The sequence below is a fragment of the Ipomoea nil genome, unplaced genomic scaffold (assembly GCF_001879475.1).
Source record: "Ipomoea nil cultivar Tokyo-kokei standard unplaced genomic scaffold, Asagao_1.1 scaffold1720, whole genome shotgun sequence".
Classification (NCBI taxonomy): Eukaryota; Viridiplantae; Streptophyta; class Magnoliopsida; order Solanales; family Convolvulaceae; genus Ipomoea; species Ipomoea nil.
This window is the reverse complement of record NW_017618148.1, coordinates 1,052,604-1,078,800: the sequence shown is the minus strand read 5'-3', so window position 1 is coordinate 1,078,800 and position 26,197 is coordinate 1,052,604. Positions and strand designations below refer to the sequence as shown.

The following is a 26,197-nucleotide window of genomic DNA, read 5'->3' as shown; positions in this document are numbered from 1 at the left end:
TTCCCCTACATTCTGCATGCGGTGATTATGAGCTAGAAGGGCTACAGAGATCTCATTAAATTTAGTCGTGGCTTTCTCGTATGTAAGAGTAGTCAACAAACGTTCAAAGGAAAGAGATAGTGAACATAGCAAGATCATTGCCTTGTCTTCATCTTCAAAATTAACATTAAGTCTGGCCAAATATGAGATTATCTAGCTGGAGACATTAATATGATGCACCAAATCTGAACCCTCCTACATCTTAAGCCCATAAAGCCTTTGCTTTAGATACAGTTTGTTGGCCATAGATTTTTCCATGAGCTGAGTCTCCAATTTATCCCAAATTTCTTTTGGAGTTTCCAAGGTCATAACGTGATATACGACTTCATCGGCAAGCCCATAACCAAATGGTTCTTGCTGTGTGTTCCTTCAAATCCTCCTAATTACCCTCTTCTAGATTAGTTGGCTTTTCCACCTTCAAGGTTTTCAGAAGACCCTGTTGTGCTAACAAATCTTTAACCATAGATTTTCGTAACAAAAAATATCTTGTACCATCAAACTTGGATATCTCAAATTTTGCACTTGAACTGGTCATCTCAACTGTGCTCTAATACCAATTTTTTTTTATATTAACAAGAACAAGAAACAATGAAAATAGCGTAAAGTAAATAATGCAAGATTTACATGGTTCGACAATGTGCGTACGTCCACGGGAGTGTAACTATTCTTTTATTAATTATGATGGTGATACAACACTTAGAGATACAACCAATATATTTATATGCATCTACCCATGTACCATGGACCTGACTCAATCCGCTCTTCTCTTATTCCTTATATACGACAAACTCAACAAGTGAAAAATTACTCCGTAATATTTTAAAATATAAATGAGAGTTTACAATATGAATAGTTCACATATAATGACAATTTCAGTCGAATCATATACACAATGAAAACTTATGAATTTGTACGCTATAACTTCATTGCATAACTCTTTAATTATTCTTCGCCAACATAAGCAAACTTGTTATATTCATGTCACTTTTAACAAAAGTAAGTTAACTTTTACTGACTCATTAATATCACATTAAGAAGTCTTTATTTATTTTAACATGAAAATTGTTAGGACATAATGTTTATTCTCGATTATAACTATCTACAACAATACTTATCTTTACTACTACTTGTATTTAGCGGTGTTAGCGAATAGAGCTTTCAGTAAACTACTCGTGTTCTTGTTTGCTAAGCGTTCGTTTATGTTCGTTTATTAAGGTAAACGGACATAAATGAAAAATTTTTAGAGCTCATTTAATAAACAAAGAGACCATAGACTGAATATTTGTATACTCATTTGCTAAGAGCTCATGAACACGGCAGATAAGTGTTAAATTGTGTCACTTTTATGGGTTAATTAAGAGTTATATTTTACTTAATTAGAGTCCTTTAGGCCTATTATGTGCTTAGAATAGCTTAATTTGATTAAAGTTAGGCACAAGGACTAGTTTTGGTTACATTTGTGAAAATAGCAAAATATTGACAACTTTAGGACATTTCGGAAGAAAAATCATATCTAGAGCAAGGAGTGTCCGATCGAGGTGATTCAGGTGGCCATGGATCGGCATCGAAAAGATCTACAACTTTAGTGAAGACGACGAAGGCTATTTCGGATATCTAGGCAGTAAAATTCCCATTTACACCGGAGTCACGCGCGTAACGCGACGTGAGCTGAAGCGACATTTTGGCGACATTTTGAGTTATTTAAAATTGCTTTCGATTCGTTAGATCTTTCCAGATGGATGGCTCTGATCAGTTCCTAGTTCTATCCTGCACAGTTCTCATTTGATATGATTCCTATATATGTATGTATGTATGTATGTCTTCTACTCTTCAGGTCTAGAAGATGAAGAGTCGAAGAAGAAGAGTCAAAGATCGAAAGGTTCAATTGACTGAAGAGTGGAAGGGTCAACCTTAACCGGACAGTAAAGCCACATGGAAAGTTAACATAAAGCAAGAAATTAATTTCCAAGAAGTATGGATTGACTAAGGAAAGTCAAATCCAATAGGTTGCTGAGGAGAGTTACGAATGATCAGCCTCCGAAGAGTAAAAGGTGACATCTCGTAACCTACTGTTCGAACATTCTCTGAGCGAACAATAAACAACCTCAAAATGATGACTTGCAAGAAAAATGTTACCAAGGTATAAGGTGTCCTAGGTACCCATCCCAATGAAGACTTCCCAAAAAAAAAAAACCAAGACATTTTTTTGCAGTCAAAAAGTTAAAAAGCAAACGCAAAAGTACTTCAATGGCTGAAAATTTAACAAAAACAACCTACTATGCTTTACTGGCCTGTTATTGCATATTGGTTAATAGGAAGTTAGATAGCTTTTGTTAATTAAAAATAAAGAATTTTTAATAATAATACAATAATTTTGAAAATAATATATTTTACAAATATAATAATTTAGAAAGTAATATATATTGAATAAAATAGAGATAAAGTACCAATGTACCGTGTGAATATTGTTTATGGTTGAGAATGCTATTCAATTCATACATTGTACTATAAATATTGTTTATGGTAGATAACTTTTGTTATATGAGAACGGTTTAAATTATTATATAAGTAATAAATATGTTTAGAAAATTATATAGGTAATAAGTTATAAATATGTTTAGGAAATTAGATAGATTTTGTTAATTAGAAATAAAGAATTTCTTAATAAAATACATAATAATTTAGAAAATAATAAATATTTTGCAAGAAAGGACCCGATCAATATTACTCTTTTTTAATGATGTGACACATTCTCCTTCATCGTCGATATATAGCATCTATACACCGACGGTACTTCAAATATTAATCCTAAATAGAATACCAAATAAATGCATTTACTACATGCTATGATATAGCTAGATTGTCCTAATATGCATCTAACAACCTTTGAATTTTACATGAATGCCCAAGGTTCCTCCTCCTCATCAGGGAGGTAACATTTTATGTTGAAAGCTTTGTAGACCATCTCCAATGTCATTCCATCAATGGTTTCAGCAAGAGTTTGGCAGGTAAGATCAAGCAAGCTCCATATCTTGAGGTATTTAGCAGCCAAGATGAGATCAAACAACGTTCTCTTGTCAACTTTAACGAAATTAGCATCGAAGGCCTTAAGGTCATCTAACATGTTGGGCTTATTCTCAACATGGCGCCTGCAGTATTCTATAACCATAGTCAATATCTTGCTACTCACACTAGGGAGGGGGATCACAGTGTCGCCGTCATAGTAATCTATAACCAAGTAGTTGAACTTAAGCGCCACCGCCTCTTCGACAGAGAAGATATTTTCGTCAGAACTACTCAACAAGATCATCTTTGAGGAAGACATTGCGAGATAGCGATAAAACAATAAAAGCGAATAGGTACATATAATACCTTGTGAATCTTTAAACTTAGACCTTGGGAATCCCTTTTCATAGACGAGGTGCAACCTTATTCTTCACTAGCGAAATTAAGGGGCTATTGGGCCGGCTCACCAAGAATATTTTTAATTCAATATTATACCTAACCCGCAAATCTACTATACTAATAAGAGCCCAAGAGAGTTACGCCTATAATGGGTAGAAAAAATGGCGGTCACAGATTTTAATCAAATGAATGGCTCAGATTGATTAAAAGATTGATAAGATTTAAATTTTACACTAAAATTTCCTAAAATACCCACACACCGTTACTAATTCCGTTAAAATTTTAAGAATTGCCGTTAGTTCACCGTTAACTTACTCATTGATTTCAATAAAAAAAAAAAAAAGGTCTTAGGTTCGAACCTCATCCCAATCAAAGTTGGCATAATTAGTACTCTATTTTACTCTTATTAAATTATATAAATAATAATTTAGTAGCTACAACAAAAAATTATAGATATGCATTTCTTTAATTTAGAATTATGTGTCCACAATGCCTTTATTTAAAAAAAAATTATTCATTATCAATAAATTAAATAAGAGAAATAATTGTATTAGTTATATTGTTTTTTTTTTCTACAATATAAAAATTCTTTATATTCAAATTTATTAATTGATTATATTCGCTACATTGTCCTTACAATGTCTTAATTCAGTGAAAAAAAAATTATTCATTATCAATAAATTAATTAAGAGAAATATTTTCATTAGTTATATTATCTTTATTTTTCTCAAATGTAAAAATTTTTACATTCAAATTCATCAATTGATTATATTCACTACATTGTCTATTATCTTTTTTGTGCACTATTTTTCTAATTAAATATCAAATTTATAATACAAAATAATGCTATATATTTATTTACCAAGTATTATATTAATACCATGAAAAAATTAAAAAATATATAATTAATTAAAGCCAACCATATTAACTACTTGAGAGATTTTGTGACAGCGAGAGTATTCAAATCACACAACAAATTGAAGTGAGAACTACCTTGCAATGTCCTTGTTTGACAATCAGTAGTTAGCGGATTATATTAGCGGATTTAACCAACGAATTTATTTAATTATTAACATTGGGTAGAAAAAATGACCGTCAAATTATTAAATCAAATGAATGGTTCAAATTGTTCAAGTTTTAATTTTTTTTAATGTTTTTCTAATTTATCCTTAATTATATGATTATCCATTTAACTTTTCCGTTAAATACCGTTAATTCACCATTAGTCTAATTCTAATATTAACGTCTAATATAGAATTATAATTACATCATTAATCTAATTCTAATATTAAAGTCTTAATAGAACTTAACCACAAATCCTAATGCCGAAATCTCCTCAAACAATATTAGTATATATTTAATATTTTATGCCCTAATTTTTATTTGTTCTCCCTTATGTCCCGTATTTGGTTTCAACCATACCTATACAATTATTTTATTGACAATTATAATCAATCTTGACTATATTATCTTGCATTTGTAAACTTAGAATTACCTATTTAACCCTCACGGGCTTAGCTCAATGGTTTAGTGGGCAGTATTTGGGAGAAGAGACCAAGGTTTGAACCTCGGCGGCGGCAGTGCGGGAATTATGTCCAAAGTGGGTAGATTCCTTGTTCGCACCGGCATTTGGTCATGTCTGCTGAACCATTGAGTCACCGTGATTTACAACTTCCCACAATGCTCTGTCGGGTCAGAGTGTGGGGGGCCCTTGGGGTTGGGGACTCAACCTTTGCGAGAAGAATTACCTATTTAAATACTCAAATTCAACCTTCAATTATCTATGCATGAACAATTTCAATATAATCTTGTCTTAATATACTTTAAAGTACTTATTTAAAAAAAACATTGGGCATTATCCCAATCGCGCAATGCGCGTAAAAAACTAGTTATATCATAAACAAGAATTTCACCGTAAGTGTGAACATGAATTCACTATAGGCATTGTGAATCCCGATCGAAAATATAATAATTGTATCTAAAGAGAGTAATAATTATATCCTTACTTTATATGCTCTTTTTTTTCATTTAATTTTTTTGTATATTAAGTTTTTTTTTTTTTTTTGAGAAGATTTGAATATTAAGTTTTAATGATTTCACTTATAATATTTTGGATACCTGTGCCTTTATAGTGTTAATATCTACTTAAGTTTTGGTAAATATTTTTAATGGTTGTAATTTTAATTATTTTTTCTATTATTGTATTTCTCGTTCTATTCTATTATATTTACATAGAATTAATACTATCTTGGGTGGTTTTCAACAAATACCATATGGGGTCCTCCAAGTATTGTGATTTTGTCACGTTTAGTTTTAAACTTTCAAATTGATCACCTGTGGTCTTTCACCTTTCAAATTGTTACCATTCGTGGTCCAAGTTGACCATCTGTATCCTTCAACTATCAAATTTTAACATGTCGTGGTCCTTCCAAGAGGACCATAGCTGGTTAAATTTTAAAAGTTGAAGGATCATATGTGGTTAACTTGAACTACGAATGATAACAATTTAATTTGAAAATCGAAGGACCATGAGCGATCAATTTGAAAGTTTAAACTAAATGTGCCAAAACCACTATACTTGGAAAATCCCATATGGCATTAACTTTATTTACATATATGGATTGCATCCCAAAATAAAAACGATACAACAATTCAATTTTCTCTTTACTTTCTTATAATTCCGATTTAATGTCTCAAAATATGACATCGATTTTGATTTTGTACCTATGAATTGTAGATCACAAAGTCAATACTTATCTCAAAATTTCATACTCCTTGCTACTTTCCTCTATCTACCCTCGGTAGAGATATTGTTAAAATGAAAAACAACGTTCACACCTTGCTAAAAAAAAAAAAAAAAAAAGTTCACACCTTGCTACTTTCCTCTATTCACCCTTGGTAGAGATATTGTTAAACATGAAATGAAAAGCAAAGTTTTTCTTCCAAGGATACATGGCTAAGTTCTGGATACAAGTAAATTCCATCTAACTTCTAAAAGAATACAACTCTTTTGGGCAAATATTCCTTGATCAAATCCCTTTTCAATGATACATACAAAAATACATCCAAGAACTGAGCTTTAAGAGATATCAAGACAAAAAAGAAGCTCCATAGCCTCCACTAAGTATGCACAATATCTTGAAGAACAGAATAGCTCAAAGGCATGCCTATTGAGAACCCCATCTAAACCAAAGCCATTTCCCCTCATTCACCTTTGCATTAATCTCTCTTTTGACAACAGGAATCAATAACAAGCCCGCAAAGGATATTGACAGAATAAGCATAAAAAATACGCTATTCCATCCTCGAGTTGAAATATATCCCGCGAGGAGTGGCCCAATGGCGGCTCCTACAGAACCAGTCCCGTCTATAATTGCAGTTACAGTAGCTAATGCCCGTGAACTTCCACCTGCTACACTCTGAGTGCCAAGATCAGCTGCAACTGCTGTTGTAATGAGAGCATACGGTCCATTAACCAGTGAGCCAGAAATAAGCATCAACGCTATGTTGGCGAACATGGATATACTTCCATAAAGGCGATATAAAATAAGGGCCGGAATTGACAACAACAAGAAGGCAACTGAAGTTACAGCCCGGGCTTCAATTTTATCAGAGATCACCCCTGCCAAAATTCCTCCAATTACTCCCCCAATATCAAAGATTGATGAAAAGATTCCTGCTTTTTCGTGAGACAGATGCACTCCAGCAACAGCTGCAATTACAGGGATATATTAAATTAAATAAACATAGTTACTTATAACACAACCCCCATCCAAGAATCAAAGCACCCGTATATGAAATCTAGACCGACTAGTTTACCAAATCTTCCATGGTAAATTTGCAACGAAATTGAGTAACACCATATAGAATTGGGAAACAACAAAACCAATAAACCAGAAAGGCAAACAATCCATAGCTACCGAATTCTGAGCCTGTAATACCTGTGTGCCTTATGTAGAAGGGCAACCAATACAGAAATGTGTAAGCCACGAGTTTTGAGAAGAACAGGCAGAATGCATATTGTGCAACCCCGGGTAGCTTCCATGCCTCCAAGAACCCAATTGCTACAGAGCCTTCATTTTTAGATGCCACTAATCTCCCCTCCTCTCCTTCATCTTCACCTACCAATGCCTCTCCCTCGGGGACTATCTCAACCTCATCTGCTGGCATATCAAAACCAATAACTTCTGGCCTTACAACAAGAAACAAATAAACCGAAATTGCCACAGCCACGATGAAAAGCCCAGGCAACACAAAAGACCATCCCCAACCATATCCCAAAACTGATGAGGCAACTAAAGAACCTATAATATTCCCTACTGAAGTATGGGAATTCCAAACCCCCATTATGAATCCTCTCTTTGCCTTCCCAAACCAATTCCCCACCACTGCCACCACACAAGGCCACCCTATTGACTGAAACAATCCACAGAAACACTGAACCACCACGAAAAATGGCAGCCAATGCACATCAAGAAAATAACCCAACCCAAAAACTATAACGAAAACCCCACTGCCCACCATTCCCGCAGTCAAGAAAAGCCTCAGATCAATGCTATCACCTATATGACCCGCGAAATACATCCCCACGGAGTAAGACAACAGAAAGAAGAGATCGAGCTCGCCAAGCCTGTGGGGTCCATCAGGGCCATCAAACGGCGCCCACCCACCTGTCCATTCTAGAGAACTGTTGCTAGTGGTGTTAAGGGTTTTGGGATCTGGGCCAAGAACAGATTTAACTATGCTAGGGGGTTTACGGGAAGCATGGAAGGCGGCGTAGGCTGTAAAGGTGAGGGCGAAGACCAAGATCTGATGGGAAGTCTTGTGTGGAGAATTGAGAGTTGGGAAGAGGCGAAGACCCGGCGGTAGCGATGGCGGCGCCGGCGGTTTGAGGGGCGGTGGAACCGGATTTAAGGTCTTGAGTTCCATCATTTTTGGATACACCACAATCAATCAACAATACAAAACCTGTGTCCATACATATACACTCGTGCAAACCCAGTATTTATCTATGCAAGATGTGTTCATAACATCAATTACACGCAAACTATGCAGAGACAGACCATAGGGGCGGTTATAGGGAAGAAAGGGGAAAGGGCCGTGTTAAAGAATGGATCAAAATCAAGATTCAAGAATGAGATTGAAGAATTATATGCGTCTGAATTGTGTACCGCGGGGTTTCTTCTCCGATTGTGAAAAATATTCCGCCTGAAATCTGAATCGGAGAAATGGCGATACGTCGTAAAAGCTAAGAAACCATGTCCGATGGCATTTTCAAAGTCAAAATCAGTTTCAGCGGTTGAGGTTTTGGTACTATCAGTACCGGTTTAGGATTTTTTTTTTTTTTTTTTTGGTGAGGAGTACCGGTTTAGGATATTGATTCCTATTGGCTCATCAATTTCCAACTCACCATCTAAAATAAAAATGGAGGGTACTACATACTCACTTCTAAATTTAAAAAAATGGAGGGTAAATATTTTATTTTTTTTATGATCAGACTTAATTCGATTATATTATCAACTTCATGAATTTGTCTTTAGATTCATGAAAAGGTAAGTCAAATTTGTCCCGCGTTAAGACACACACCCAACTATAATTTTTTGACCTAAAAAACTTAACTCTAACCTCTAACCTCTAACCTAGTGAGTGGTAAATGTTTTTTTTTTTTTCTTTTGATTTTGGGGTTATGGTTTAGAATCTAATTTAGTTTAGTATGATTTCTATGTGCAAATTATATAATGGACCAAAGGTTATTTTGCTTTGCGGACTTTAAATTCAAAATGATATTATTTTATATATTAAATGTCAAATAGTCCATCATGTTTCAATTATTATACAGTAAACTAAGGTTCACACAATGCTATGTGGAATTATGGACTATGGTCTAATACGATTGTCAAATGAAACTATAGTAGAGTTAAAATTATATCTTAGTGTTGCTAAAATGAAATTAGTGTGTGTGTGAAAAATGAAACTAAAAACAGAACTCATGTAATAACATATAATGTCAAATGAAACTGTAGGAGAATTAAAATAATATTTTAGTGTTGCTATAGTGAAACTAATGTGTGTAGAAAATGAAACTAAAAATCAGAATTCGTACAATAATATATATATATATATATATATATATATATATATATAATATTATTGTCAAATTAACATAAAGTGTAATTAAAATTACACTTCAATGTTACTATAATTAAACTAGTATGTGTGGAACATGAAACTGAAAAAAATAGAGCTTATGCAATAACGTATATTATCAAATGAAATTGTCATGCACTATATTTATAATATTTGTTTTATATGTGTATACTTTATAAACCTAAACCTTAATGTATATAAACAATAAACTAAATGTACATCATATATATTTTCATTCACTTTAGAGTGAGTTCATAATGTTATGCTATATGTTCATGAAAATAAAGCTTAATATACATAAACATTACACTATAGACATATCATGTTCAATATAAATGTCATGTTCTGCTATATGTTCATGAAAATAAAGCTTAATATACATAAACATTACACTATAGACATATCATGTTCAATATAAATGTCATTTAAAATATCGTAATTAGAGCCTTTTAATTATATATTTTTATACATTAATTTTATTTGTACAAAAGAAAAAAAAATAAATTTAAATTATAAAAATTAAGAAGAAAAAACAGGGATATGTTGAATGTATGTAACAACATACACATTGATCCACGATATAACTATTGGCTTCTATGTTAATCGTTATGTTTGCAAAATTATTTGTCTTCTATCATTCCTAATTGGTATTACAATTATAATAAATAATCAAAATATATTGTATACTTTTTTTGAAAGCTACTGGCTCTATTACATTGTAGTATCTGTTCATATACTTTCTCAACCTACTGAAACACAAAGAACCAATAACGCCTCCACTGAGGCTTGAACTCATAATTTTCCAAATGGAAGTCCAACCCGGAACTCATACTCATATTGTATACTTAATTGCTAGCTATTTTAATGTTAAAAAACTAACAAATAAAGTACAAAACAATACAACATCAAACCTTATTGGTTGAGTGATTCATATGAACCATTGGTGCATGTTACCTCGTTAAACTACCATCCCACAACACCTTACATAACCCCAACTACCCAAAAAAAAAAAAAACAAAAAAAAAAAAAAAACAAACAAACAAACAAAAAACAAAAACAAATTAAAAACAAAAAAGAAAAAACAAAAAAACAAACAAACAAAAGCAAAATGCTAAATAAAAGAGAGATTAAAAATTATCTTTCCTAACGGTCCATAAAAGAAACTGATCGAATAATACCGATCTTTGCATAACTAGTGTTGGCTATAGCTCCATATGTGCTCCCAACCATAAGCAAGATTGGCAACTCACCTTTAATTAATAAAAGAATTCAAGCAATTAAGTTTGTTAGAAATCAAGAAGTATCATGAGACCTAGTTAGTTTGGGATACATCGAGGCAGTAAGTCCCAAGTTTACTACTCAAAGAGTCAAAAGTCTATTGCTTAAGATAGTAAAAGTCAAGTAATAAAATAGCAAAGCTTCAAACAAAGAAGGTATCCCAATAGATATAGTGTAAAACCCCAAGGAAAATGGAAAGATTTTTAAGGATAGGGATATGGAGATTATATCTCTTAGATAGTGACTAGTTACTGATATAAAACTAGGGACTAAGTTAAGGTGTTTTGCATTTCTTAGGCTTAAACAACCGTCATGACTTGATTTGGGTATATCCTTTCTTTACTAATTATTTTTTGTGTTCAAATATTCAAGTTATAAACTTATAATTTCTTATTTATCTTTATCTAATTATTTTTAAATTATTTGATGTGATTTTAGAATTTTCAAAGATTAGTTTGGAGTATCAATAGAAGTTGCCAAGTTAGAAGAGTTCTACTATCTTAAGGTAAAATGCTCACTTGATAGTTGCTATTAGTAATACTAATTGTTTTATTGTATTAACACTAACAATACTAATAGTTTTATTATATTTCATTTGATAGGTTTGAAGGAATTTATGATTTGAAGCTTGGCACTTTTTCAGAATGTTCTTTCACGGAATCTATGAATTATGTGTTTAATATCTTTGTATTAATATCTGTTTGTGACTTTGGTTTGGAAGTTGGAACTTTGGATTAATATTTGTTAATTGTTGGATTGTTTGTGACTTGTACTTGGACAATTGGACTGTTTTTGTAAGACTAATCTATTTGTGAGTTGTGACTGGCAGTGTGCTAGTAATCCTAGTATCATTTATTTTGAATTTTGAATTTGGGCATTGGGCCATTGGCAGTAAACAAAATAGTATGTATGTATATGTATTTTGAATTTAGACTTTTGGATTTTGATTTATCTTTTTTTTTTTTAATTCGATTTTTTGGTAACCAACCGATAATCGACGGTCGGTTATCGATTGGTTATGGAACCACCCTCGGTCGGTTACGAGGGTCAAAATTCACGGTCGGGATCCATGAGGGATCTATTGAAGTTCGCCATACCGGGTAGTGCTGAAAAGACTTTTGGTAGAAAGACAGTAGTTTTGGGTGGCGATTTTAGACAGATCCTACATGTTATTCCGAAAGCAACAAAACTAGTAGTTGACGGAGCAACTATTAATTATTCATACATGTGGACAAATTGCAAGGTATTAAGGCTCACCAAGAACTTGAGACCATAGCCCTTAGCTTCAGAGGAAGATAGATAGCTGGTTGATTGGTTTTCAAAATGGATTGCAGACATCGGAGATGGGATTGCAGGGGTTCTAAATGGCGGTTCATTTGAGATCGATATTCCGGCACGGTTTTTGTTTAAGTGTGGGCACGATCTCATAGAAACTATAGTGGAAAGAACCTTCCTAAGCTCAAGATATGGCATGCTTGATGAGTCACAACTAGAAGGCTGAGCGATCATCTCCCCGACTTTAGATGTTGTTGATCAAATTAATCAGCACATGTGCGACATGAATACTGCAGAAGGACGAACATATTTAAGTTGTGACTCTTTGTGTATGTAAGACATAATCAAACCGTGTAAATATATCAGAAGTATAAACTCCTGAATTCTTAAATATTTTGAGATTGTCGGGTCTTCTTAATCATTCATTGACATTAAAGGTCGATGCACATGTTATGTTATTGTGGAACATAGATCACTCTCTTGGTCTTTGTAACTGGATGCGGCTCATCATCACAAGATTAGCATATCACATTGTTGAAGCAAGAATAGTTAATGGGACACATGAAGGAACCAAAGTTCTTATCCCCCTAATGTCTCTCACTCCTTCTGATACGAGATTGCCCTTCAAGTTCCAGCGTAAACAATTTCCGTTGATGCTTACATATGCCATGACTATCAACAAAAGCCAAGCCCAAACACTAACGCACATTGGATTATTTCTAAAAAAAAAACGATTTCTAATCACGGACAATTGTACGTGTCTTTCTCCCGAGTCACCCATCCTGATGGCCTAAAGGTGTTAGCTCTAGACGATGATGAACAAGATTGTATTGCGGCTACCAATGTCGTCTACAAAGAGGTTTTCAGTAATGTGTAATACAATCGATGATATTATGTTCTTTTTTTTTTCCAAAATGACAAAATTGCTATATATCTAGACAAAAATATATCCTCTATATAAATGAATTAGGATAGCAATTGATTACTATAACTAAGTTGCTAGAGAACGAGCACATTTGCCCAATTTATAAAAATCCTAAACAATGATATATAAAATCTCTAAAGTTACATCACCGCATGTGTACATCTACCCATTAGCTATTACTTTGAGCAATTATTTACTTGAATTCAAGCAATGATAATATCAACAAACATAAACGATCCAAACTATATCCTTAATTGTACTATATAATATTTAATATTATAATTTAAATAATTATATATCGATCCAAATATTATTAATATATTACTCCGTATAACAAATTCATTCACGGGTGAAAATACTAGTAAATATAAAAAGATTTACTATGTATGTTTATATGAATAATTTGATAGGGAGAAAATAAAAGAATAAAAAAATCAAGGCAAAGTAGTAATTAATTAGGCACCAACCGTATCCGTATGCATAATAATAATAATGAGAGTGGAGAATGGTAAAAGAAAAGCAAGCAATTGTCTGGTTTTCAAGAACGCAAAAGCAGCTGATTCACTGGGCGACATCTCACCTCACCTGTGAGCTGTGTGGTTCACACCACGCGGCACTCTCTCTCATTTTCACATAATCACCATTCCTTTCCTCTTCCCCTTCACCTCTCCCACCAATCGCTCTCCCTTGAAGGAAGAGGAAGAGATCACGGAAACGGAGGAGGGGCTTCTTGGGTCCGATGGGTTCCGGCGGTAGCCGTCTGGGTTCGCGACCCCATCGCCCCTCCCGCAACCGCAGCGTCAAACGAACCCTCTCTTCTCTTTTAATCTGCGGTGCTTCTCCTTCCGACTCGCCCCATGATCAGGTATACGTCTATGGATTTTTTTCTTTTTTTCCAATTAGATTGTTAAAGTTGCGATCTTTATTCTTTAATCAAGCGTCCCTTTCATTTATTTCTTCTGATCCATCATTGATTGGTAGCTCTGTGAATTTATGCTTTCATCCGTAGACCCAGAATTGGGATTTTTGCTTTTACATGAACGAATGAATTAAAAGTAATGAATATGTAAAGCTGTGTTGGTATATTAGGGTGCTCACTTTTAGATGATTTATTATTTGACTGTTAGTTAGGTAAGGGAACATTACACATTTATATGAAAATTGGAAGGTTTGACTGTAACTGATGGTTGGGTGAAGATTGATTAATTAATCAGGTGCTCATTTAAACTATGAGCTATGAAAATCATATTTAGACTTGTTTGCAGCAGCATATGTATGGCTTGTAAAACACGACATACTGCTTATAAGTTTCTACCATACGTTGTGGTGAAGGAGTTGTAAGCAGCTGAGAACTTGTGTAATAAGGTGCGAAGCGTCACTGCATATTCTTTAAAAGTGGCTTTGGTTGGTCTTGAATATAACATGAGAGGCTTTTTCATTGGCACTCCAAGCAGCAGCGCCATGCACACTGTTTCTCTTAGCATACAGTGAGGTATACCTTGTTACCTAATGGCTCATGTTTCTGCCCCTTGTGTTTGGACCTTCAATTAATCTTGAATAACACAAATGTATATTATTGAGAGGAGATTTGTGCATAATTAGAACCAAAATTTTTGTCTAATGGGGTGGCTCTGATTCTTGTGTTTACTTTGTTAAGCATGTGTGTGTTTCACTCAAATGGTAATGAGGGATTGTTGAGGTTTCTGAGATAGTGGCAGGCTTTTGACTAGTGTGTATATGTATTTGATGGGCAATATTCTGTGTTTGAGGTTGTTTCTTTGAGGAATAGAGCTATTATCCTTTTTTTTTTTTTTGTTATTATTTTTATTTTCAATTTTCTTGGATTTTAAATTCTTTTGTTATCTAATGCTGGTTAACATGAGAGAGAAGAAGATAAAGGGTTATGCCATAGGGAAGATTGGGAAATATCTGTTCATATGTATGATCAAAGCCAAATATTTGAAAACTATGTAAATGGGTATTCAAGTTTGAATTCATATGTTTTGTTTGCTTTGCTTGTGCTGTAGATAGAAGATCATTTGCTGGTCAATTCTGCAAAACACATTAGGCCAAAAAAGCTTAAGGCCCCAAGGAGGCGTTCTGGTGCTTCCTTTACTTGCTCTAAAATTGAAAGTGGAGTTTCATCTGCTGGCAATGTGGTAGATGGTCCAAGCAATGTCAATGCCAGTGATACAGGACGAAGCTTTTCTGAGAATAAGGAAGTAGCTCCCAATAGTATTCGTAGTGAAACTACTCATACTGCCCCAGGGGATCAACCCTTTCCAATCTCTCTATATAGAATGGAAAATGCGGATAACTCTGAAACAGCTAGTACAAGGGATGATGATGGGTCACTGATTTGTGCTGTGTCCACTCAATTTAGCACTCCATCCCATGGGGGTATTGAATCTCCATCACCTGAGGAGTTGCTTGGAAACCGCTCAGATGATGTTATCATGTTTAACAATTGTGATTCTGCCTCTGTATCTGTTGTTTTGGACTCTCCAGTAACTTCCCATTCTCCCATAGATGATTTGGTGGTGTCAGAGAGGGAACGAGATGGAGGTATACTTCATGCTGATATGGACAGTATCTCTTCCAATGTCCATTCTAGTAGCTCTGCTGAGGGTAGTCATGAACCAAGACGCAACAATCGAAGGCTATTTTGGGATGCCTTTTCAAGAAGGCGCCTTAGGAATAATGCAGATTCCAGGACCTCTGTCTTTTTAAATGATGATTCAGATGATGTAGGGCCTCATGAGAGATGGACACATGACCTTCGTGATGGTGCCTTTCATAACGGTGTTGTAGGGAATTTCAGTTCTCATCAAAATCGATCTCATGGTAGTAATGATCAACATCAATCAAGATCAGAGGTGATAATTTGGATATGCAATTATTGCAATCTGATTATGAGACTTAAAAATTGTAGCTAAATTTAGATTTTTTTGTCTATGCATAGTCTTTTATTCTGTCTTACTTACTGTGGGAAGCTTAGCTTCATGATTGTGTTTGTAAGTTCTAGATACTTATGCCTTTGCAGATACAGGAAAGACTTCAAAGTGGCATTACTGCTAGTAATAACCCATTTGCAAACTGTCCAGCCGGTATTCACCTTGATGGTGCATGTTCATGTGACTCAGTCTTGATGGGTGACGAATCTGGCTCCCGTGCAAGTATTTCACGTATAGTCATGCTTGCTGAAGCATTATTTGAGGTAATCCTTGTTGATTGAATGAATCTTTCTACTTCAGCTGCATAATCTGAACGAGTTTTCTCTTGAATCTTATTGTTCTTAAAAATTAGAGCTTTATGCCTTCCTAAACACATTTGACTGCTTCATTTTCTTTACGGGCTTCTTTTTTTTCATATCTGTATTATACTACCTACACTATGTATTAAAGGATTTATTCTGAATTACTGTTTGTTTAGAGTTTAGTACGGAGTATTATTTTCCATGATCTTTGCTCATCTGTTAATTTCTGCCATTAGTGGAAGCTACCAACTGTATGATGTGTTATCTGCAGGTACTGGATGAAATACATCGCCAACCTGTGCCACTTTCTTTATCTATGGCTTCACTTCCAGCACCAGAAGCAATTGTTGATTCTTTTCCAATAAAGAATCATATAAAGAAAGAAGGATTATTATTTGATGGAAATGATGTAACAAAGTGAGTTTCTCTATTCCTCCTTTAACTATGTACACCATTTGGTTAGTGAAGCTAGAACATTGTTGATACGGACCATTTTTGGAATTTTATTTTATTAAATTTCACGGAAAGCAGTTGTTAGTTAATGAGTGTAAAAAGGACATTATGACCTCTCCGCTGGATCAGTAGTCTGTTCAATCAATAGCCAGTTCAGCCTTAGAATTTACGTTTTAATCACAATATTTTCCGTGTAGGTGCTACATATGTTTGGCTGAGTATGAGGAAGGAGACCAGATACGAGTGCTCCCATGCCACCATGAGTTTCACATGTCATGTGTTGATAAATGGCTGAAAGAGATACACGGGTATAGCATATCTACTTCCCCTGAACTTTTATTTCTAACCGCATCTGTTTATCTTCCCCTAAATTCCCATGAACTAATGCTATTCTACTTACCCTGAAGCTTTTTGCATTAGTGTCTGCAAGTGTTTTTTTTTTTCTTCCCGAATTCCCATGAACTAATGCCATATTCTTTTGTGCTTCAGTGTGTGCCCACTTTGTCGTGGGGATGTTCAAGAAGGTTTAACAACTACAAACGCAGATATCCCTTCCCCATTTTTGTCATAGAAGGCAGGCATCCGGCTTTCTCATTTTTGTCATCTCCTTGTCACTTGGTGGTGGTACAGGAGCGAAGGAAAACACATCTTTGATTCTTTTCTGTACACCATTCTGGTCTTCTTATTTTTTACGCTTCCCTTCCCCGAAGAACAACTTAGCTGCGACTCAAGAAAAAGAAGCCACAGGAATCAACCTCTTAATGTTGTTTTCTTTTGTTTTTGTTTTTTTGTTTGTTTTTAATGTTGCTTTGGCACACAAAGATGGTGGGTGGATTGGATGATTGTGCAAAGTTTATGCCTTTGACAACACAACCTTGTACATAAAAAAATGTAGATTTCTTCAGAAATGAAAATCTCTTAGCTGTTTTCAAAAAAAAAAAAAAAAATCTCTTTGCTAGGTGATGAATGCAAGAATAAACTTGCCTATCATTTATATAATGTTTTGCAGAAATCATAAGAATAACAGATAGGGTGATACCAGAAAGGGTTCTGGTTCATGGGAACAACAGTTGAGAGATTTAGGAGAAGAACTATACATCAAAGAAAGGGTTATACTTAAACCCCTTATCAATGCTGGTATTCATGCCATGATATCCCTTTGTATCTTGCTTAGTAGATTGAGCAAACAGATTTGGGTGACAATTTTCATCATCATCTTCTTCAACATCATCAAAGGTTTCCCATTTCTTGGAGTATTTTTCATGTTTGTCCTTGCCACCCCGCGAAGAATTCCCCATCTCTGCAACATGCTGCTTGAATTCCTTCCTCACCACATCCAACACAACATCTCCATACCTATCACACCATTGCCTAAAGGGGTAAAGATTGTGTTAGTGAACAGCAAAAATGGTGATGTTTTCAGTGTGAAAGAAAGATAGATAGATAGATCCTTACTTGGGGAAGAACTTTTTCAGGTCAGCCTTGTCTACTGGGAGCCTAGTTGAAATTGCTTCTATTTGATCATCCCTGATATCAATCAATATCTTTGCTTGCATTACACACAGAAAATTCGAACTCTATACGTGAAAACAAGAGAGAAAATTATGAAAAATTCTTACGTGAACTCAACGCTAGAGTTCTTTTCACCGAGTTTTGTCTGGATTTGCAATAATTCTTTCTTTATATTCTCCCCCAGAACCTGCAGATTATTATTATATCAGAGCACATTAGAAACTGCAAAGCAAATGCTGCTTGTTTTCAAGAAGGAATATTCAAATTTCAACTGACCTTATCGACGAAGAAATCTGAAGGAGCCCCATTGGGAAGCAGCTTCTTCTTGATCTGTTTCGTGTCCGGTCCCTCCCCAATGGGTTCTCGGTATGTTTCTTTTCCATCTGATTTCTCAGCCAGTGACAGTGGAGCTGTTTCATCATCAGAATCACTCTTCTTCCACTTCTTGAAACCATCAAATCCCCATTGTTTCTTCCCAGACTTCTCCTTCTCCTCACTCGCCTCTGTTTGAAACAGAGATCTAAATGGTTTCCTCTTTGGCTTCTCCCCTCCACTCTGCTTCTCAACTTTCACACTGGGCTCAGGACCCAAGCTCTCTGCCATAAGAATCGACTTCGATTCGCTCCAAAACGGGTTCTCTGTAGATTGAGAAGGGTTGAATGGCTTCAGATTCTCTTCCTTTATCTTTTCACTTCTGGCAAAGCCTAATGCTGATGCAGCAGCTCCTTTGATTTGTTTCATAGCTGCTTTTTGTTTGGGTTTGGGTTTGGGTTTCGAATTCATGCTCTCTTCTTTATCATCCTTCAAGTCTATGACAGACCACTCTTCATCTGAGATCTCTATCTTTGACCCAACAATCACATTTCTTGCCTCAATCTCACCCCCCTGAACTGCTAGCCTTTGCAACAACGGCCTCTTCGATGAATGATACTCCTCCTCCGATATGCATTTTGCGTATAACAACTCCTACACACACAAAAAGAACACAACTTTCAAATGAATTCAAGAGATTCAACACATACCCAGATTTTTGAGTGACGAGGTAAACTGTGACCCTAGCCGGCAAAGGATCACAAACCAGACTAAGTTGTTCATAGCTGACGGGCTCAAACCAAGAAGGCTGGGATTCAAACTCACGTTTGTATCCTTAGCCATCTTGGCTGGATTTACCCCACACATACCCATATTTGAAAGAATGGAGAATTGGGCAATCTTGACCTGTAAGAAGATTAGCTTATCCCTTAAAATAGGTGGGTGTTCATGATCAACCGGGGCGGCGATGAGGGTCTCGAGGAGGTGGGATCTGAAAGCAGAGACCTCTGGTTCACCCAGAATGCCCTCCTTGCAGAGCCCCATCAAGTTGAGTATTTGGTGGAACGATTCCTGCTGCCATTTGAGATTATCGGTCTGCTGCTTCGAGAGGCGCTGCTCTGCAGCCGCGATCGCGGGCAGCCGCTTTTTCTTGAAGGAAAACGGCAAGATGTTCTTGCAGATAGAGGTGATGGAGTCATGGAGTGTGCTGTAGTATGTGGGTGTGTATGAGTACACCATTCTTGAAAAAGCTTTTTCTTTTCCAGCGAATTTCAAGCTGCAAATTTTGCAGGAAAGATGGATCTGTTTTCTAAATTTGTGGGATTTTTTGCTTAGATTTTCTGGGGTTTATGTAATTGAAGAATGGAGAGGGGAAGTCTTTTATTGTTTGTCTGAAAGAGAAAGCTTGTTGAAAGCGTGGGGCGTAGGTGAGTGTAAACGGTCGGTTGGGAACTAGCCGTTGGATTTTAAACGTTACAATTGAACGAACTACGTCGTTTCTATTTACTCCAATTCAGTATTGTCACTTTTGGCCCAGTATATTTTCTTAGGTTGGTCCAATCACATTTTTTGGACCGCAAACATGTCTCGAAATCCTTTTTCTTTTGCAAATTTGGGCCATAAGCCGAAAATATTTTTTTCTCCTTTCATAAGCAACCCAATCAATAAATTTCTCATACCCAAGGGCCCCCCACACTCCAGTTTGATAGAGCATTTGGGGGATGTAAATCATTGTGACTCAATGGCTCAGCAAACAGGACCAAATGTCGGTGCTCACAAGAGATCGACCTACTTTGAGTATTATCCCTATACTGTCACTATTGAGGTTCGAATCATGGTCTCTTATACCATGGATTGGAGTTCACGTAACAAATTACCTTAAATATTACCTTCACATCAACTATGGGTAATATAACATTACCATACATATTACTATGTAATCTTATAAAATGAAAACAATCCCTTTTTATAAAAAGTGAAGACTGATCACAGCTGTCATTAGTGTTTATCGTTTAGGTTGTAGTAAAAAAAACATATACTAATTTTATAATTATTACAAACTAAAAATACACAATATTTATAAAAACTAACCTAATCATTTTTTTTCTATTATTTTTCAATAACCATATATAAATTATTGATGTATCAACACAATATTTATAAAAACTAACCTAATCATTTTTTTTTCTATTATTTTTCAATAACCATATATAAATTATTGATGTATCAAAATATATGGATTAGATGCCCCACCTTTTACATGGCCATGATTATAAATAGTTTGGGAACAATGATTATAACTATACAAGTATGGTCCCAAAAAAAAAAAAAAGTATGGTCCATATAGTGGGAGAGACGTGTGATTGTGCGATTACACAAAAGGAGATGCAGGCAGGGATCTTATCATGGGAAATCGTATAGTAGTGCTGGCACTGTAATCAACTATATCATATTAAGAAATAATATACAAAAGACAACCAAGTTTCCAATCTGTACACCATTCTCCATTCATCACCATTGTGTTCCCTATAGTTTTATCCAACCACGAACATCACATCAAATTTTTATTTTTATTCTTATTTTTATTAATCAAATGAGCAATACAAGACGGAATAGAAAGAATCCAACAAGAAAGACCAGACTGAGAACGAGCATCTCTAGTAAGAGCATGAGCGAGCTTGTTTGATGATCTAGAGATAAAATTAAAAGACACTATATCAAAGTGTTGTTTAAAATTACAGCATCCATTGATCAGGCAACCAGCATACAAGTAATTCGGTGATGCACCGTAATTAAACTGCAAACCATCTGGCAATCGGAATGAATATGAACCTTTGTGAAATCCCTTTCCTTTGACCAAGAAAGACTCTCCTTAATCGCAAGCGCCTCCGCCAAATGAGAATCATGTAAACATCTGACCGGTCCGTTTTTCGCTGCAATAACCTCTCCACTCCCATCTTGTGATAATGTAGATTTTAGTTGTTGATAATTTTATTTTTCTTAATTTTGTATGATGAGATCATTTTAGGTAAAACAATTAATACTTTTGAATGACTCAGAAGTTTTTGTGTTCTATTTTTTATTTTTAATTTGATATCAAAGTGATATTTTGATTTCCAAATAAGTTATCAGCAACAGGCTTAGAGCATGAAAAGATGATATCAATGATTTGTAGCTAGAATGACACTTGGAATTAGAAGGAAACTAAAAATATATGAGTAATTATTTTATAAATATAAATTAGCAATGATATAATCAATCTAACTATATCTCATAATTGATGAGAATCTAAAAGTACAAAATTTTAATAAAAAATAGTAAAAAAACTCAATGAAGGAAGAGGTAAAACAAGATTTGTTTCAACGGCTTTCACAATCCCCCTTCCCAAATACTACTTGTACATTAATACTTACAATGAAATTAAATCAATATATCTCCTTTTTTTTTTTTTTTTCGAAAACAATATATCCCTTTTTAATTATTGGTAGAATTCAAACTTTACACCTTGTGATGGTTAAAAAAGTAACATTTTTCAATTTATTTTGAATTAATTGATCAATTAAGTTGTGATTAGAGAAATTTAATTTATTTTATGCATGCAGGATTCTGTAACGATTCTCAGAAACAGAATAATTGTACGTACTGCACATGCATTATTAATTGTATGCTAAAGAAATATTATATATGCCAGTTTGGTAAAATTTATGTTGTTGGTTTGTTGAAGGTATAAGTTTTATAATTAAATTAAACTTCCAACATGTGGAACAAATATTATGGACTTTATGATAATTTTAATCATATGATGAATTACGGAGTGCATTAATAATTTATAGTCATTAAACATAAATACTTATAAACTTTAATTTATAATCACAAGCTCAGGAAAATTAGGAGCATCCTCATCAACTGTGAATTTTTTAAAGATTTTTAGCAGGACATGTAAAATAAATGAGAGAAAAAGAGGGGAAAAAAGAGAAAATAATTGCCATAAGAAAAAGAAAAAGAAAAAGAAAAAAGTTCTCAATGACACGCCCAGATGGCGCATGCACTGCTGAGCACGCCTCAAGAAGATCAGACTTAAAAAAAAAATTCACGCACCCAGAGGGAGCCTCTTGGGGTTGCTCTAAGAAGTTGAAAGTCCCATCGTCCCATTGTGGAGCAATTCAATAATGGCTTGTGAGGTTTAACTCAACTTGATATTTCTAGTTACGTTGTAATTAAGGATGTCAATTGTACCTATACCCGACCGGAAATCCAACTCCCCGATGGGGACAAAAATAGGGGATCGAAGATAGGGATGGGGGGATTTTAATTCCCCGTCGGGGACGGGGGCGGGAATAATGGGGAGTACTTCCCCGCCCTGTCCCATCCTCGCATAAATAAATAAATAAATATATGTACGTATGTATGTATGTATTTATTTATTTATGCATTATAGCCGCACAACACACACATATATGTACTACTTTGTAGATAATATATACCGAAGTATATAATTTTAGAAGCATTTTTTTCATGGTATGTCATACTTATGAAATGCATCTTTGGATAACATGTTTAGTTGTAAAATACTCAGCATTTAATACTCCGTAGTACTTTAAGTTGAATATGAATATATATGAGTTATTTATTTAAATATTTTTAAAATTTTTAATATTCTTTTATATGTTATAAGCGGGATTGGGGATTCCCTGTCCCCAAATAATCATGTGGGATGGGGATTGAGAGGATTTTCGATTCCCGAGCAGAGATGGGGACGAGGACTTGGAGTGTGGGAGAAACGGGCAGTATGCCCTCGCCCCGTTGACATCCCTAGTTGTAATATAAATCTTAAATAGTAAATACAATATTGTATATCATGTTGGTGTATAGTATTTTGATTCCACACAAATCAATAGTAAACACTAGATAAAAATAAAAAATAAAAATGAAAAAGAAAAGAGGAAAATTAGAGTTAGAGAGTGAAGATGAAGAGAAGAATTTGTAATTAAGGCGAAGAGAGAGGAGGCAGGAAGGCATGATTGCAGTGCACGTCCTGTTTGGTTGGAGGCATCTGATACAGACAGTGATCTTTACAGCAATTCTAATCAATGGTTTTCGTGGCCACGTTACTCTTCACACAAATAATTATACATCAATTATTGAATGCAAATAATTTAATTATGTGTGGTGGTTTCGTAAGGGATTTTATTTATGAAATATTTTCAAATACCTATCGTGACAGACAATGATAAATTTAAAATGTGTAATATATACTTGGGAAAAGGTACAAATAGGCCATTAAACTATTTTTGGGATAACAATTAAGCTGATGTGACCTTATTTGTGCATGTTCTTATCCCTTATTTGAATATATTTGTGGACTTAAATTCGTTAAATTGTTACTTTCAATTCCTATTTCCTTACTTTCTAATGAAGATATGATTTAATGCTTGATTTAAGAGTTTTTATTATTTTGTTAGTGTTTTGAAACCATTGCAGATCAATTGCAAAAGCAAGGGAAGTTCTAAGAAAAGTTTGGAACCAAAAAAAATAAAGTCATGGTGAAGCTAAGGAGGTGCTAAAATGCTTCAAAGAGAGCCAAAGAGTGGTACTTTCAATGGATTTGATCACAGAACAAAACAAGGGAACATGGAGCAAAAGACCATAGAGTTGTAATTCCCGCTAAATTTGGCGACACCTTAGTATTTTGATCATATCTCACTCTAGGAATGTCCGATTCAAGTGATTCTTGCGCCATTGGAAAGAAGACTCGAAAGGCTACAACCTACAATGCAGCAGACAACTCGACGCGTTGAAAAGTTCAAGTAAGTTACGCGAAGAAAGGAGACAAAACTCGACGCATCGAAAATCCTGGGCGAGATTTTGGAAAGTTGTGTGGAAATTTCCTAAACCATTCCTATTGAGCTTCAACTATAAAAAGCCCATCTTCCCTCAACCCTAGGGCATTAAGCTGCGTTTTGGAGACAAGAAAAGAGGAGATCAAGAGCTACAAGTCATCTTTGAAGAAGAAGAAAAGCCAAGAAGATTCGGGAGAATTTCTTTATCTTTTCTTTTACTTTGGTTGTTGCTTGTAAACTCTTTTACATTATTGTTATGAATATTTAGCCATGCTTGGCTAAATTCCTTTAGAGATTCTCGGGTGAAAGTGTTTATGAACCTATGTGCCTAGTTCTCAGATTCTTTAATATATTTATATTTGAGTTTTATAACTCGTGTTGCAATTGTGTTTTGTATTGTTGATGCTAGTAGTTAATGACCATAATTACTCGTTTCATAGCTATCTTTATGTCTTAATGGGAGTTAGGGTATAATTAAGAGCACCCACAGTTGCACCTAACTATTGCACCTGGGAGAGGGCATATTTGTTAAGGAGTTAACTTTTGACTTTTGCACATCGGAAGATGGCTATTAGTTGATAATTTATTATGTATGTTTGTTCTTACATTGTTGGGTGTTTATATCACGGGAGTGAATATTCACTTGTATTGTTTTAGGCTGGAGATTACGGGGTAACTCTTTCCCTTGTTTGCATTCTCACACTTGTTTAAACATAGATTTAATATTGCACTTTAGATTGGCACTAGGTGATTAAACACTTGAATTCCAGGAATCTCACTCTCTCTCTCTATTGTTTTCACAAACCTGCTACTTTGCTCTTTAAATTAGTTTTATAATTAATCAACCATCCATGATTTTCGTTAGGATTAGCTTCACAAGAATAAATTAGTAACTAGTGCTTGATACGCCTCGCTTCCCTGTGGATCGATAACCCGATACTCCGGGTAATTATTTGTTTGAGAAATATACTGCAATCATAAGCCACCAACTCGAATAAGCTCCAACTTCATCCATGAACCCGAAAAAAGTACAATTAGCATTTTCAGCAGGTTAATAACAAGTTTGAGTTGATTGGGATGCCATGTATATATTTTATTATATATATTATTGTTATCATATCATACTAAGCATTTGACCCTGACACTTGCGTCTCTCCTGAGCGGTAACAATTCACCGGTCAAGGAGACACGCATGTCTAGTCTGTATACATACGTAGACTACGGGAAAAAAAATTCAAAATTATATTTTCTGACAAGAAACGCATTTGGCAAATCTATTTTTTTTCAACTTTCAAAAACTCTCTATTTTTGTCAAATTTCTTTGTTTTTTGCCTATTTCTGTCATTAACCCTTTCAACTCTTACCAAGGAGCATTGATGAATATGAGGCCGTTTCGACTCGTGCCAAGGAGCTTGGGAGAATATAAGGCAATTTCAACTTGTGCCAGGGAGTATCTTTTGACTTCCTCCATTTCAAATTCCATAAAGGGGTTTGCCCTCATCATCGGTAGAAATGTATGTGTCTATGAAGAAATGAGAGGCAGATTTGTCCCACTAGGCGTGCCAATTTGTGAACACATAAACATTCAGAGATTTTATATATTAAACTCCAAACTGGTTATAATGAGTGTCAATATGATGCGGGTACAAGATCTTTGTGTAGTTCTCTAATTCTTCACTTGGGTGTTTCATTGAAGGGCCTCCGGGTTTGATCTTGAATGGAGGTTTGGATCAACATGCATTACATACCCTCCAC

General features: G+C 34.8%; 4 protein-coding genes and 1 long non-coding RNA gene across 6 annotated transcripts in view; 1 reads left to right on the top strand and 4 right to left on the bottom strand.

Annotated features, from left to right (window-relative positions):
• LOC109191787 (putative glycerol-3-phosphate transporter 5) overlaps positions 1–8,775 on the bottom strand; it is a 17,271-nt gene extending 8,496 nt beyond the window's left edge. The window contains exons 1-2 of one of the 2 annotated variants that reach the window (XM_019342455.1): positions 7,386–8,775; positions 6,603–7,156 (exon numbers count right to left, since the gene is read on the bottom strand). In XM_019342455.1, the coding sequence (XP_019198000.1) occupies positions 6,612–7,156; positions 7,386–8,376 (1,536 nt within the window). In that variant the 5' untranslated portion in view covers positions 8,377–8,775 and the 3' untranslated portion in view covers positions 6,603–6,611. Of the gene's footprint in view, positions 1–6,459; positions 7,157–7,385 lie in introns of those variants that run through there. The other variant, XM_019342454.1, reaches the window with a different exon arrangement.
• On the bottom strand, positions 2,924–3,364 carry LOC109191792 (SKP1-like protein 1A). Its single transcript, XM_019342461.1, has one exon. The coding sequence runs from the start codon at positions 3,362–3,364 to the stop codon at positions 2,933–2,935; it is 432 nt and encodes a 143-aa protein (XP_019198006.1). The 3' UTR covers positions 2,924–2,932.
• Positions 6,364–26,197, bottom strand: LOC109191793. Its single transcript, XR_002055978.1, has 3 exons — positions 26,187–26,197; positions 25,222–25,226; positions 6,364–6,559 (listed from the first exon to the last, which is right to left on the bottom strand). It is a non-coding gene; the product is annotated as an uncharacterized LOC109191793 (long non-coding RNA).
• Positions 13,607–17,702, top strand: LOC109191788. Its single transcript, XM_019342457.1, has 6 exons — positions 13,607–13,934; positions 15,097–15,945; positions 16,113–16,286; positions 16,597–16,742; positions 16,976–17,086; positions 17,268–17,702. The coding sequence occupies exons 1-6, from the start codon at positions 13,809–13,811 to the stop codon at positions 17,347–17,349; spliced, it is 1,488 nt and encodes a 495-aa protein (XP_019198002.1). The 5' UTR covers positions 13,607–13,808; the 3' UTR covers positions 17,350–17,702.
• On the bottom strand, positions 17,742–19,993 carry LOC109191789. Its single transcript, XM_019342458.1, has 5 exons — positions 19,509–19,993; positions 18,567–19,256; positions 18,398–18,477; positions 18,234–18,305; positions 17,742–18,149 (listed from the first exon to the last, which is right to left on the bottom strand). Exons 1-5 carry the CDS (start codon positions 19,839–19,841, stop codon positions 17,870–17,872), a joined length of 1,455 nt encoding a protein of 484 aa, XP_019198003.1. The 5' UTR covers positions 19,842–19,993; the 3' UTR covers positions 17,742–17,869.

What these genes read in the sequence shown, in the direction of transcription:
- LOC109191792 (XM_019342461.1), bottom strand. Translation starts at nt 3,364, where the DNA reads ATGTCTTCCTCAAAGATGATCTTGTTGAGTAGTTCTGACGAAAATATC.
- LOC109191788 (XM_019342457.1), top strand. Translation starts at nt 13,809, where the DNA reads ATGGGTTCCGGCGGTAGCCGTCTGGGTTCGCGACCCCATCGCCCCTCC. An exon ending in CCGACTCGCCCCATGATCAG is followed by an intron (nt 13,935 to 15,096) that starts GTATACGTCTAT and finishes CTTGTGCTGTAG; the next exon opens with ATAGAAGATCATTTGCTGGT. An exon ending in TGGCTGAAAGAGATACACGG is followed by an intron (nt 17,087 to 17,267) that starts GTATAGCATATC and finishes TTTGTGCTTCAG; the next exon opens with TGTGTGCCCACTTTGTCGTG.
- LOC109191789 (XM_019342458.1), bottom strand. Translation starts at nt 19,841, where the DNA reads ATGGTGTACTCATACACACCCACATACTACAGCACACTCCATGACTCC. An exon ending in AACTCTAGCGTTGAGTTCAC is followed by an intron (nt 18,306 to 18,397) that starts GTAAGAATTTTT and finishes GATTGATATCAG; the next exon opens with GGATGATCAAATAGAAGCAA. An exon ending in CTGAAAAAGTTCTTCCCCAA is followed by an intron (nt 18,150 to 18,233) that starts GTAAGGATCTAT and finishes TTACCCCTTTAG; the next exon opens with GCAATGGTGTGATAGGTATG.